The sequence below is a fragment of the Dipodomys merriami genome, unplaced genomic scaffold (genome assembly GCF_024711535.1).
Source record: "Dipodomys merriami isolate MVZ:Mamm:240054 unplaced genomic scaffold, mDipMer1.0.p SCAF_8, whole genome shotgun sequence".
Taxonomy (NCBI): domain Eukaryota; kingdom Metazoa; phylum Chordata; class Mammalia; order Rodentia; family Heteromyidae; genus Dipodomys; species Dipodomys merriami.
The window spans coordinates 32,891,562-32,905,608 of record NW_027206401.1 but is presented as its reverse complement, the minus strand read 5'-3'; the positions used below and the strand labels follow the sequence as shown (position 1 = coordinate 32,905,608).

At 39.3% G+C, this 14,047-nt stretch overlaps 1 protein-coding gene across 1 annotated transcript in view; it reads right to left on the bottom strand.

The window, feature by feature from the left end:
- Positions 1-391: 391 nt before the first annotated feature.
- Positions 392-14,047, bottom strand: part of Snx3 (sorting nexin 3) — a 45,621-nt gene continuing 31,965 nt past the window's right edge. The window contains exons 2-4 of the mRNA XM_070010954.1: positions 7,279-7,374; positions 3,823-3,947; positions 392-1,142 (exon numbers count right to left, since the gene is read on the bottom strand). Of these exons, the coding sequence (XP_069867055.1) occupies positions 1,037-1,142; positions 3,823-3,947; positions 7,279-7,374 (327 nt within the window). The 3' untranslated portion in view covers positions 392-1,036. The remainder of the gene's footprint in view (positions 1,143-3,822; positions 3,948-7,278; positions 7,375-14,047) is intronic.

The window sequence follows — 14,047 nt, the reverse complement described above, 5'->3', positions numbered from 1 at the left end:
ATCTGCTGACTTATTATACCCTTGCTGAGTTTAAAGTCATTCAGATGGACTAGGAGAAAAATTCTTTTGAGAAATAGGAGGCATGATATTGACTTATCTTAAAAGGCCTTTTAAAGAATGACTTAAGATTATAAAGCATTTCTCAAACACACAAAGTCCTTCCTAACAACCCAATAAGCTTTAAAGGAATGCTTTTTCAGTGCATCACTTTTTTTGTTGTGTAAAAGAAAATGCCTCATTCAAAAGGTGGTAGCATATTTGATATCAGCACTGTTTAAAAAGGAATGGAGTTACAGGAATGAGAAGTATATAATTAGTAAATAATCCTTCTCAACTAGTGAGTTAAGCAGTAAAGCCACAAGGGAGAAAAGAAAAGCTGGAGGCAACACAATCAGTGCATATCAGAAATGCATTTATATTTTTATTTGAAAACAACTTAAATTTTTAGACAAATGATCTTAGTATATAAATTTGATTTTGTTTTTATACAGAATATAAAGATTTCCCTCTTTAATCTTCCATGTGAAGGGAAGTACAGGCCAGGAGGAAGATATGTTCTGCACACAATGTGTATCTTACATGTGCGGCACTGGAAACGCAGGTGTAGTGCTCCTACACATAAATCAGATCAAGTGACATTACGTATTGAGAGGGGAAAGAGAAATATTTGAGTTAATCAGATTCAAGAAGCAACCATGACACAAAATCTGGGCAAATAAGACGAAGTCAGCAACTTTAGTCAGGACACCAAAGATTACACTGGGATGATTTGTGAGGCTACAGTGTGCACCGCAGGAAGACAGCAAGACCTTTTATAGAGAAAGGCTAGAGTGAGGAATTTTCACTAAAGCAAATTAACTTCTTGTTAACGGCCCAAACAAAACAAAATAAAACTGAGCATATGAGTGTTAGTATACCGAAGGCATGTTATACCAGTTTCTGTGCAGCATGCTAAGTTAGTTTGAACTTCTTCACTGGTGCATATGAAATCATTAATGGTCACAGATTTTTTTTTTTTGCCTCTTCCTGCCAAATTTCAGGCGTGTCTTATTTTAGATGGAGTATAGCTTTTATCTATTATTTCATCCTGTAAAAACATGTGAAGACATCGTTCATTCTGTGCCAGAGGATGACCAGCGACCCTGGGAATAAAAAATAAAAATTTAGTCCAATATTTTATAAAGGTGATGGTGGTAGGAATTATGACACAAAAAATATATATATTACTAAAAATCATTCAGGACTACCGCATAAACTATACTTTGTCAACTAATGTATATTCCCTTTCTTTTGATTCATAAGAGTGATTTAAAAAACATTTCACCCAGAACTGGAAAAAAAAAATTCATGCCAGGTTACTTTTTAGTGCTTCTGGTATCTGTATCCAATTAGTTTAACTACAGCTGGTGTATTCATAAGACACTTAAAATGAACCTTAGGGTTAAAAGTAACAATATGCTGCTAGATTCTAAGAATCCATTTTAAAGATATAGAATTCACAGGTGCTGGTGGCTCATGCCTGTAATCCTAGCTACTCAGGAGGCTGAGATCTGAGGGTCAAGGTTCAAAGACAGCCCGGGCAGGAAACTCCATGATACTCTTATCTCCAATAAACCACTAGAAAACCAGAAGTGGCGCTGGGCTCAAGCAGCTGAGCGCTTGCCTTGACCTGAAGAGCTGAGGGACAGCGTTCAGGCCCAGAGTTCAAGCCCCACGACTGACCAAAAAAAAAAAAAAAAGATATAGAATTCAAGCCCTCTGTGGTATTATGTGTTTGGCCGACATAACAAGATCTGTCTCAAAAACAAAACAGAACAAAAGATGTGGGAGTGAGAAATATAGTAAGCACATTTGCAAATATCCAGGTTTTCTCCTTTCTTGCTGACTTTTTAAAGATTTCCATCATAGGCTAATGCAAACTACTGTGCAGCCAGACTTCTATTTCAGAAGGTAAAAACATTTAGTATAAGCCAGACACCTATGGCTCATGCGTGTAATCCTAAATACTCAGGAGGCTGAGATCTGAGGATCACAGTTCAAAGCTAGCCAGGGCAGAAAAGTCCCAGTGAGACCCTTATCTCCAATTAACCTCTCAAAAATCAAAAGTGGCACTGTGGCTCAAGTGGTAGAGCACTAGCCTTGAGCACAAAAAGGCTACGGGACAGCGCCAAGGCCCTGAATTCATGCCCTACGACCTACAAAAAAAAAAAAAAAACCAAAAAAACAAAACACCTAGTATAACATTAAAGCCTCCCATAAGTCAGTGTTCATTTAAAAAAAAAAAAAGCAGGGCTGGGAAGGTGGCTCAGTGGTAGAGCGCTTGCCTTGCATGCATAAGGCCCTGGGTTCGATTTCTCAGCACCACATAAGCAAAAAGAAAAGGCTAGAAGTGGCCCTGTGGCTCAAGTGGTAGAGCGCTAGCCTTGAGCTGAAGAGCAGAGGGACAGCGCCCAGGCCCAGAGTTCAGGCCCCACGACCGGACCAAAAAAAAAAAAAAAAAGCAAACTGAAGGTTGCATACTCTGATAACCTCTTCAAGATTTTCAAATTACTAAAGATTAATATATAAGCTTACATAACTGTATTTTCAAATGATTTGATTTCCCTGGTGAAATCTTAAGGCCAATACATAATTACAGTATGACACTAGTTAACATAATTCTCTTCTACTACTTTGGCTTTTGAAAATAAGTGAACTTGAGCGGGGTACAGAGTGGAACACATATGTAATCCCAGCTACTTCAGGAAGCTGAGGAATGAGGATCCCTTTAACCCAGCAGTTCAAAGCCAGTCTAGGCAACCAGCAAAACCCTGTCTCTTAAGAATTAAAATTAATTTGATAAAGGAAATGGGAATTGCAAAATGAGTCTAGGGGGAGGGATCAACTGGGATGGAGGAGAATGATGAGACTCTGACAAGAAGCACTGGACACTTAGGTGGACACATTAAATTGCAAACCTTCTTGGATACCTCTGGAGCACAGAAAAATAAAGATTTTATTTAAATGAAAATGAAAAACAAAAACAAAGACAAAAACAAAACAAAACAGTATCCCAGCCTGTAATGTTAGCTATTCGGGAGGCTGAGATCTGAGTTTGAAGCTGACATGAGCAAAGAAGTGTGTGAGATTCTTATTTCCACTAAACCGCCAAAACAAAACAAAACAAAAAACCTGGAAGTGGAGCTGTGGTTCAAGTGGTAGAGTGCTAGCCATGAGCAAAAGCAGCTCATGGATGGTGCACAAGACCCTGAGGTTCAAGCCCCAAAGTCCAGTATACCAAAACCAAACCAAACCAAACCAAAAATGCAATCTCAAATGCAACCAAAATTAAAAGCTAGAAATACTGGCTTAATAGATCTTCTTACATTAAAAAAAAAAAAATTTGCTATGAAGACAAAAAAGTACAGCTTTACATAAAATGTGCTGATAGTATCTCCACTGCAATCAAACGAAATGATTGCAAATGCATTGTACATTTTATTGCTAGAACATACCTTAAATCAGAAAGACTCATAAGTAAAACTATTTTTTAAAATACTGTAATTTTACGTGTAATTTGCATAAATTAGCCAAGAAAAACCAATATAAAACTTAGGTCAACAAGAAGCTACTCATTTCAATCACTCAAGTGTGTTAATATTTATCACATGGTATTCAACTTGTTAAATACTTTCACACTTTGTTAGAAAGTTAGAAAACGGTAGAAAATGGCTGAAAGGCAAGGTAATACTGCAGTTTAGCTAAACATCTAAATTTCTACTAGACACCTAATGTCTCAAAACACTGTTCATCTCACCTTTTTGAAGACTAGAAAGCACTTACTTGTTAATAAATTGCTCCAGTCCTTGCTTCCTTTCCTCAATAAAATTGTCATCAAATATTCCATCATCTCCTCTAAAAGGAAGTTGACGCAAAAATGCTTTCCCGGGGAGCGGGGGAACTACAACCTAAAACAACACCAAAAAATTAAGTTTGTGACTATGCTTGACTGGGTTGTGAAATTGTATAAAGCTCAACACAAAGACCAAGCATAAACTCACTAGGAGAGCGATCAAACATAAAGAGGATTGGGAAAAACAGTGCAAAGACTCAAATGTTTTGGAGGTAAGATAAAGCAGAAAAGCCCATGGGACCAGAGCCCCTCAAAGGTGAGGACTACAGTTTTCCTTGGAGATAGTGTTTCTCATGGACTTATCAAAGTTATAGTATACAAAGACAACTGAAATTTAAAGTATCTACATCTTTCATACACTTCTGTTGCTATTCCAGAAAAAAAAAAATGCCTTCTTGCACTGGAAACCACAGACCCCAAAAGCAAGCCTCAAAGAAATAAAATGTTAGGAATGTTCTCTGCAGCATGGTAGATATCTCTTTTAATATCTTACCATGTGCCTATGTCTCCAATTTGTGTTTGAGGTGACAACAAATAATTAGTTGTCTCTTTTCTATTTATTAAGCTAAGAAATATGTCAACTTTCTCTCAAATCCTCTATTCTTATCTTTCCCCAAAGACATCATTTTTTTCCATCCCATGCTATCAGAAGATCTTCAAAGTTCCCATTCAAAGCTTTACCTAGACCTAGCATGGGTGGCTCATACCTGTAATCCTCCCTACTCAGGAGGCTGACATCTGAAGACTGCAATCCAAAGCCAGCCCAGGCAGGAAAGTCTATGGGAATCTTTGGTTGTTAATTAACAACCAAAAAGCTGCAAGTGGAATTGTGGCTCAAGTGGTAGAGCGCCAGCCTTGAGCTTAGGTGAGTGTGGAAGGCCCTGTGTTCAACCCAGGTCAGATAGACATAAGAAAGTTTAATCTATGGTCAAGTATGTTTTGATCCTCTTTAGCATCAAATTATTTTGCTTCAGCAGCCTGGAATGCTCTAGTTAGAACTCCTACATCAATTTAAAAATTATGAATCCAGGGATGTGTGTGTACGCATGTGTGATGACAAATAGGGTAACACTGGGTGAATACTAAAGCTAGAACTAATCATAAAGACTTTTATGGACTTATTGGGGCTGGCTTTGAATTGTAACTCTCCGATCTCAGCTTCCTGAGTAGGTAGGATTATAGGCATGAGCCACCAGCAGCCACTACATCAGATAATCTTGTCTTTAATTTTTAACATCTAGATGGAATTCTGTAATAAAAAAGACAACAATCTGGGAATGTGGCTTAGTAGCAGAGTGCTTGCCTAGCATGCACAAAGCACTGGGTTCCATTCCTTAGTACACATAAACAGAAAAAGCCAGAAGTGGTGCTGTGGCTCAAGTGGTAGAATTCTAGACTTGAGCAAAAGCAGCTCAGGGACAGTGCCCAGGCCTTGAGTTCAAGCCCCATTAACAGGCAAAAGAAAAAAAAAAAAAAAGAAAGAAAGAAAAGAAAAGAAAACCCACAAAATTTAAACAAACAGGGCTGGGAAGGTGGCTCAGTGGTAGAGTGCTTGCCTTGCATGCATGAGGCCCTGGGTTCGATTCCTCAGCACCACATAAGCAGAAAAAGCCGGAAGTGGGGCTGAGGCTCAAGTGGTAGAGTGCTAGCCTTCAGCTGAAGAGCTGAGGCACAGCGCCCAGGCCCAGAGTTCAAGCCCCATAACCGACCAAAAAAAAAAAAAAAAAAATTTAAACAAACAAAAGGTCTCAGTAAACATTTATAGAAAGATTAAAAAATGGCAAGTATATAAAAGCATGATCAATAATACTAGCAATCAGACAAATCAAAATCACAATGTAAAGCTTCTTAAAGCACTAGGAATAATAAACAATAAGGAGGATGTGAAGAGAAACAGAACCCTCAAATACTACTGGTGAGATTGTGAAATGGTACAAATATACAGGGTTCAGTGGCAGATGCCTATAGTTTCCATTACTTAGGATGAGGTAGGGAGAATCAGTTGAGTACAGAAGTTTGATGCCAGTATGAAGCACAGTGAGTTCAAGGACAGTTTGAGATACATGGTAAGATGCTGCCAGGAAACACAACAACCGTAAAACAAACAACAATAACAAAAGTTATGTGCCAGAGCAACAAAATCCTTATATACTTAAAAAAAAAAAAAAAAAGAGAGAGACGGAAGGAAGGAAGGAAGGAAGGAGGGAGGGAGGGAGGGAGGGAGGGGAGGGAGGGAGGGAGAAAAAGAAAGAAAACAAAACAAAACAAAACTGGGGCAGGGGAAGTGGTGCTGTAGCTCAAGTGGTAGAGTGCTCGCCTTGAGCTGAAGAGCTGAGGGACAGCGCCCAGGCCCAGAGTTCAAGCCCCACGACCGACAAAAAAAAAAAAAAAACTGGGGCAGGCATGCCTGTAATCCTAGCTACTCAGGAGGCTGAAATCTGAGGATTGAGGTTCAAAGCGCAGGCATGAAAGTCTGTGAGACTCTTATCTCTAATAAACCACCAAGAAACCAGAAATCGTGATGTGGCTCAAGAGGTAGAGTGCTAGCCTTGAGCTGAAGAGCTGAGGGACAGGGCCCAGGCTTAGAGTTCAAGCCCCACGACCCCCCACCCCCCAAAAAAAAAGGAAAAGAAAAAGAGAAAAAAAAGAACCATATGCTCAGAAAACAAAACAAAACCAAAAAAACTTGCTAGGTGCTGGTGGCTCACACCTGTAATCCTAGCTACTCAGGAGGCTGAGATCTGAGGATTGTGGTTCAAAGCCAGCCTAGAGAGGAAAGTCTGTGAGACTCTTATCTCCCATTAACCACCAGAAAACTGGAAGTGGCACTGCGACTCAAGTGGTAGAGCGCTCATCTTGAGCTGAAGAGTTCAGGGACAACGCCCAGAGTTCAGGCCCCACAACTGACCAAAAAAAAAAAAAAAGAAGAAGAAAAAAGAAAAAGAAAGAAATCAAGTACTGATACATATTACAGCAGGAAAAATCTTTTTTTTTTTGTCGGTTGTGGGGCTTGAACTCTGGGCCTGGGCGCTGTCCCTCAGCTCTTCAGCTCAAGGCAAGCGCTCTACCACTTGAGCTACAGCGCCACTTCTGGTTTTCTGGTGGTTTATTGGAGATAGGAGTCTCACGGTCTCTCCTGCCCGGGCTGGCTTTGAATCACGATCCTCAGATCTCAGCCTCCTGAGTAGCTAGGATTACAGGCGTGAGCCACCAGCGCCCGGCTAACAGCAGGAAAAATCTTGAAAGCATGCAAAGTCAAAGAAGCCAGACACAAATGATCACATTTTGTGCTTCTACTTATATCATTTATGCATATAGACAAGTCCATAGAGAAAGTAGATTAGTGCCTGCTTAGAGCTTTAAGTTGCATTACTAAAAATTCTTACCTTGCTCTCTCTCTCTAATTCACTTCGTAGCCATTCAAAATCACTGTATCTTCTTCTAACAGTAGATTCCTTCAGTTTGAAAATAGGAAGATTTGTCTGAAAACAAAAAAGTCACTTCTAAATGGAAGCATATTAAGACTTTAGAAAAGAGGAGAGGAATATGTGGAGTCTACCTTTGTTAAATTGATAATAAGCAAGCCGTAAGCATTTTACCTGAAACAAAACTGAGCTAGTTATTAAGAAGTAGGTTACTTACACTAGAATACAACTTTTTTTTTTTTTTTTTTGGTCAGTTGGTTGTAGGACTTGAACTCTGGGCCTGGATGCTGTCCTTGAGCTCTTCAGCTCAAGGCAAGTGGTGTACCACATGAGCCACCACTTGTAGTTTTTTGGTGGTTAATTAGAGATAAGAGTCTCATGGACTTTCTTGCTTGGGATAGCTTTGAACCTCAATCCTCAGATCTCAGCCTCCTAAGTAGCTGGAATTACAGACATGAGTCACTGGTGCTCAGCAGAATATAACTTTTAAATGTATCTTTGCAGCTGGTGTGTTGGTATGTTGGTGTATACCTGTAATCCCAATACTTAGGGGAGGCTGAGGTAGAAGATAAGTAAGGTCACCAGGGCTATACAGTAAAACCCTGCCTGAAATAAACAAAAGAACACTTTTAACCTGTATCTACTTTTAAATTTCATTTTGCCTGGCTGGGAATGTGGCTCAGTGGAAGTGTTTGCCTAGCATGCATGAAACACTGGGTTCCATTCCTCAGTATCACATACGCAGAAAAAGCTGGAAGTGGTGCTGTGGCTCAAGTGGTAGAGTGCTAGCCTTGAGCAAAAAGAAGCTCAGGGACAGTGCCCAGGCCCTGAGGGCAAGCCCCAGGACTGGCAATTTTTTTTCATTTTGCCTGAGGTTATTTACACACATAAATCCAGGCCATAATTTTATTTTGGTAAAAATGACAATTGAAGAACAGTTAGAATAGGCTCTGACTGTTATTTGGCTTAGCTATTTCTTCAGCAGTCAGTCAGTCCTAATATGGTAAACAGACCTCGGCTACATTTTTAGTGAGACAGGGTCTCTAATATATGTAGCCAAGGCTGACTGTGACTTGTGATCTTCTTGATTTAGTCTCCTGGGTGCTGGGATTTAGGTATGTGCCACCACACCGGCCTCTCAAAATGCTATTTCAATACACTGTGGGATGTTGGGATCATAAAAATTAACGTATTTATCATATCAAATATTTACCTTTTTGTGTCATGAGAGCATTTTATAAATCCTCTATTAGCTATTCTGAAATATGTATTAACTATAGTTCCTCTGCAGAACTATTCCTCTCATCTAACTAACTTTGTGACCAACATCCTTCCCCTTGGCCTCTGGTTAACTACTACCTTTCTACTATATACTTCTGAGTTTTTTCCCTCCCTTAATGCCATGACTGAAAAAGCATTCTTCTTAATGCAAAGAGGGTAGGGGGGGAAGAGAGGTGTTGCCATTTCTCGCACTCTTCCTTAGCTTTTTCCTCTCAAGGCTGGTCCTCTACTGCTTGATCCACACTTCTATTTCCAGCTTTTTGCTGGATGATTGGAGCTAAGATTCTCAGAAATTTGTCTGCTTTGGCTGGCTTTGACCCATGATTCTCAGATTTCAGCCTCTTGAGTAGCAGATCTCAGCTCACAGATATGAGCCACCAGTGCCTAGCTTAGTGTTGCAATATCTGTATCAACAGTAAGAAATTAAGAATCAAACATAACAATCTAAAAAAAGAAAAAAAAAGTAATAAGGCAACCAGGGGCTATAGGTATAACTTGATGGTATAGTACAGTATGTTCTTAGGTTCATTAGAACAGCTCCTAGATCAGAGGTTTATAATCAAAAGAGTATGTTTACGAACCCCAAAATATAATGCCTAGTATTTTGAAGTTAGTCACAATGAAAGAAAAAAAATTAAACACTTTGCTCTTTACAAGATTTCAAAAGCTACTTATTGTCATTCTGACAACTTTTAAACTTATTGGGGAAAAAATAACAAGAGTGGCCTGGAGTCTAGGGGTATGGCAGTTTAGAGTGCTTGCCTGAAAGGCACACAGTCCTGAGTCTGATCCCTAGCACTGGCCTCTACAAACCAACCAACACAATTCAGACCCAAAGCAACAAGAAAGATTTCTATTATCTTTCTTGTTGTGAAGAAAAAATCACTAGCACAGAAAAAAAAGTGCTATCAAACCCAATAAAATGAGATTTATGATCACAGATTATTGTGTTATTAATAATAGAATTATCTTTCCTCCCTCTCCTTCCCTCCAATGTAACAGCTTTCTTGCTTACACCTTGAATGATGAAGTCTTGAAGACTTACTTCAAACCACAGTCTTCCAGGACTCAACTTCCAGAATAGTTAGGATTAAGGCTGGCACCTAGCTCAGGAATAGATAAACGTGCATACAATGTACCATGGTGGTACAATGCCTTTTAATCAATCCTAACACTTGGGAAGCTGAAGCAGGAAGACTGAGTTAGAGGCCAGTCTGGGTTAGTGTGGCACAATGAGATTTACCTCAGGGAAAAAAAAAAAAACAAAGAAAAGAACTTAGCACAAAGCTTACAGGAGAGAAAACCAATAAATTCTATACCGTGCCAAAAATGCTCTATAATACTATATATTCTTTTAAAATTATGCTTTATTCTTAAAACATAGTCTTTGTATTTGTCAAACTGGTAAGTATCATACAGCTGAAAAGAAAAAAATTTAAATTTCACCTAAAAGAAAACAGTAACTGCTTACTGTACAGAGTAGGACATCATCATCTTGTAAACTTCACTATGAAAATTCTACTCACTTGTTAAAACTTAAAAGCCACTAGTAAATAGTTGTCATTCAGCAAAAGAAAAGCTCTCATTCAGGACCTTAAATCCATTTTGTAGTGGTGTCAATTTTGTCCAAAGTGTATTAACTTCTCTCTATGTTGTACACCTTAGAGCTGGGGATCCTCTATAGATGCTACTGGGCATTAACAGTGTATAGGTTTCAAGCATGAAACCAAATCTCACAAGAGTTTCAAAAGCACTTGAATTTTCTTTCCCAGGTAACCACAACATTTGTTCATTGTATAAATGACTAAGAGCAAAATTGCACCTAACAAGACTCTTATTATACTAAAAGTCAAGCTTGTATTTAAGAGGTGCTGGCTTGCTATACAGAAAAGTATTCTCATTCCTCACAGGAATAAAATTAGGTCCCCTGGAGAGCAGGATGATAATTCCCAGAAAGAAAGTACTGGATTATTTCTCTCTAATTTCATCCATTGGCTTTTTAACCAAGTTCACCCTTCCGCATTAAAATATTAAGTCTTTGTAAGTGTCTAAAGATAGAAAGGCCTTTACAGAGTTGAGTATTTTCTGCAGGTGAGATTTTACATTTTGAATTCCCTCCTCTCAAATTACTTTACAAAAGGGATTAACTGCTCTCTTTATTCAGTATGTTAAGATCAAGCTTGTGAAAAGAGGTCCCTAAGAATTTTCATACTTCTGGGTACGGAAGTCTATAAAGTTAATCTCTGAAACAACATATCAAGCTTACAGGTACAATGTTGAGGGAAGACTGCCAATTCAGCTCATTTTACCTTCCATTTTTCCTTTTGAACTTTTGACACAATCATGATTATATCTGATTCGCCCTAATTGAGTAAGGAGGGGAAAGTCCCTTCCCCTTCTATTATCTAGGAGCCTGTTTATTTTTTAAAGGATGAGGATCATGGCTAGTTTAAGAAAATTTTTTTACTTAGTTTTCTCAGCTGGTTATGACTCTGTGTACAGGGACTACTTTGGAGTTTTGATTAGTACATCAAGAAATTCTAGAATGGGGCTGGGAATGTGGTTTAGTAGTAGAGTGCTTGCCTAGCGTGCATGAAATTCTGATTCCTCAGTACCATATAAATAGAAAAAGCCAGATATTGGCACCGTGGCCCAAGTGGAAGAGCACTAGCCTTGAGCACAAAGATACTAAGGGACAGTGCCCAGGCCCTAGTTTCAAGCCCCGTAACTGACAAAAAAAAGAAATTCTAGGCTGGAGATCTGAACCAGTGGTAAAGTGATTGCCTAAGCATACGTAGGCCATGGAGCTAATACCCAGTTCCACAAAAAGAGAAAACAAATTTGTTAATATTATATGCCCACTACATTTAGAGTAGCAAGCCTGTAAGATCTAGAAGATCTTTTAACTTAATATCAAAATAATCAAATAAAAATGGGGTTACTTTTGTTTCAACGACTGAATTATAAACTCTTGTGATTGGTCAGTGTCACTTTCAGTTTATTTAATGATCCTAGTAAAATGCTGGAAGGGGAGAAAGAGTAGGGTTATTTTCTCCCTTATGTGAAGCTTCAACAATTATTTACTGATCAGCTATCAAAAAGTCAGGTACTGGTAACCCATACCTGTAATTCTAGCTACTCAGGAGGCTGAGGATCCTGATATTCAAAGTCAGCCCAGGCAGGACTTGCAGGTAAGTCAGTAAGACACTTGGTTTGTTTTGTCTTGGGGCTTGAACTAGCATTATCTGTGAGCTGTTTCTTGCTCAAGGCTAGTGCTCCACTCACTTTGAGCCACAGCTCCACTTCTAGTTTTTTGGTGGTTAATTGGAGATGAGTCTGACAGACTTTCCTGTCCAGACTGAGGATTCTCAGTCTCAATCTCCTGAGTAACTAGGATTACAGACAGGAGCTGCCAGCCCCAGTTTCCATAAGATTTTTATCTCCAATTAATCACCAAAAAGTTGAAGTGGAGCTGTGGCTTAAGTGATAAAATGAGCAAAAAATACTCAGGGACAGTACCCAGGCCCTGATTTTCAAGCCCCAAGGCTGGCAAAGACAAACGAACATACACAAGAGGTGGTAGTGGTAAATAAAGTAAGTAATTATTATTTAACATGCAATCCTGGCCCTTAGGAAGCTTATAACTCACCAAGGCCAGAAGATAAATATATGAAAATCTGAATTTGCATGGATAAAAATAAGACAAAAGAAAGTTGGGGTACAGCACAGTGAGTGGTAAAATGCTTGGCTAGCACAGGTAGGGCCCTAGTTGATTCCTTGGCACCACCAAAGAAAAAAGAAGAAAATGACAACTGATTTGGCCAGGATTATTATTTTTGTAATTATACTTGAGACAAGGCCTAAGTAGTTCAGGATCACCTCAAATTCATTGTGCACACCAAGATGGCTCTCAGATCCTCCTGCCTCAACCTCTTGAAGGCTAGGATTACAAGCATGTACCTCCACACCTAACCTGCCAAGAATTATTTTAGCCAAGTGGGCTGGCTACCATACTACAGAAAGGTAGTTGAAAATGGTAAAAAAAAGAATGTGAAGTAAACACAAAGAAACAAATACAGATTATATCTAGTAAGAAGCTCTTGTAGGAGATGATGGAAAATAAAGACTGAAAAGGCTTGAACTCAGTCCCGAATGTCTGGCTAAGGCATCTGTTTTCACATCAGAAGTGGTATCTCTAAGCAGAAAAATAAAACAACAGAAATAAGAAGCCACAGCACATGACAGATTAGCTGTCTAACTATGTTTAAGAGGTAGCATTAATGGGTCTGGGAAAGTGGCTCAGTGGTAGAGCGCCTAGTATGCATGAGGTCCTGGGTTTGATTCCTCAGCACCACATAACCAAAAAGAAAAAAAAGCCAGAAGTGGCGCTGTGGCTCAAGTGGTAGAGCGCTAGCCTTGAGCTGAAGAGCTGAGGGACAGCGCCCAGGCCCAGAGTTCAGGCCCCATGACCGGACCCAAAAAACAAAAACAAAAGAGGTAGCAAATTGCAGCGGTGGGGGGGGGGGGGGGGGGGAGGAGAAGGACTGGGATTGGGGGGGAGGGGGGAGGCTGGGAAGGGATGTGAAGGGTAAACCAAAGGAGGAGGCTGCAATGCTTGGTAAGAAATGTACGCATTATCCTGCCCATGTAATTGTAACCCCTCTGTACAGTATGTTCACAAATAAAATAAAAATTAAAAAAAAAAGATCTAGCAGGTTTAGTTTCAGTGATATAAAGATATCCCAACATATGTAAATCAAAACAGCACATAAAGAGAATCAGTGACAGAAATCACACAATAATCTCAAAAGATACAGAAAAAGCCTGTAATAAAATTCAATGCCTCCATGATAAAAAGCCTTGGAGAAACTAGGAATATGAAGGAATATATACCAATAGAATGATGACTATGCAACATTATACTAAACAGGAAATAAATGGTCCTAATGAATTTCACAGGTCATGAAGATCAAACAAACTAGTATCAAAGGTTAGCAACTATTATATAAACTGAAAGCAATATAATGCCTAAACAAACAGCAATCTCATTTGCTTCTTCATTTAAAACCAGGAATAAGAGCATCTTTAGCCCACTTATTAATAGGGCAGTTGTTTCTTTGAGGACTTGTTTTTGGGGGATTTAAAAAAATAATAATAAAAGCAATTGATTCAGCCGGGCGCTGGTAACTCACGCCTGTAATCCTAACTATTCAGGAGGCTGAGATCTGAGGATATCTGTTCAAAGCCAGCCCGGGCAGGAAAGACTGTGAGACTCCTATCTCCAATAAACCACCAGAAAACCGGAAGTGGTGATGTAGCTCAAGTGGTAGAGTGCTCACCTTGAGCTGAAGAGCTGAGGGATAGTGTCTAGGCCCAGAGTTCAAGCCCCACAACCAACCAAAAAAAAAAAAAAAAAAGCAATTGATTCTAGTTAGTTCTTGGGTTTAAT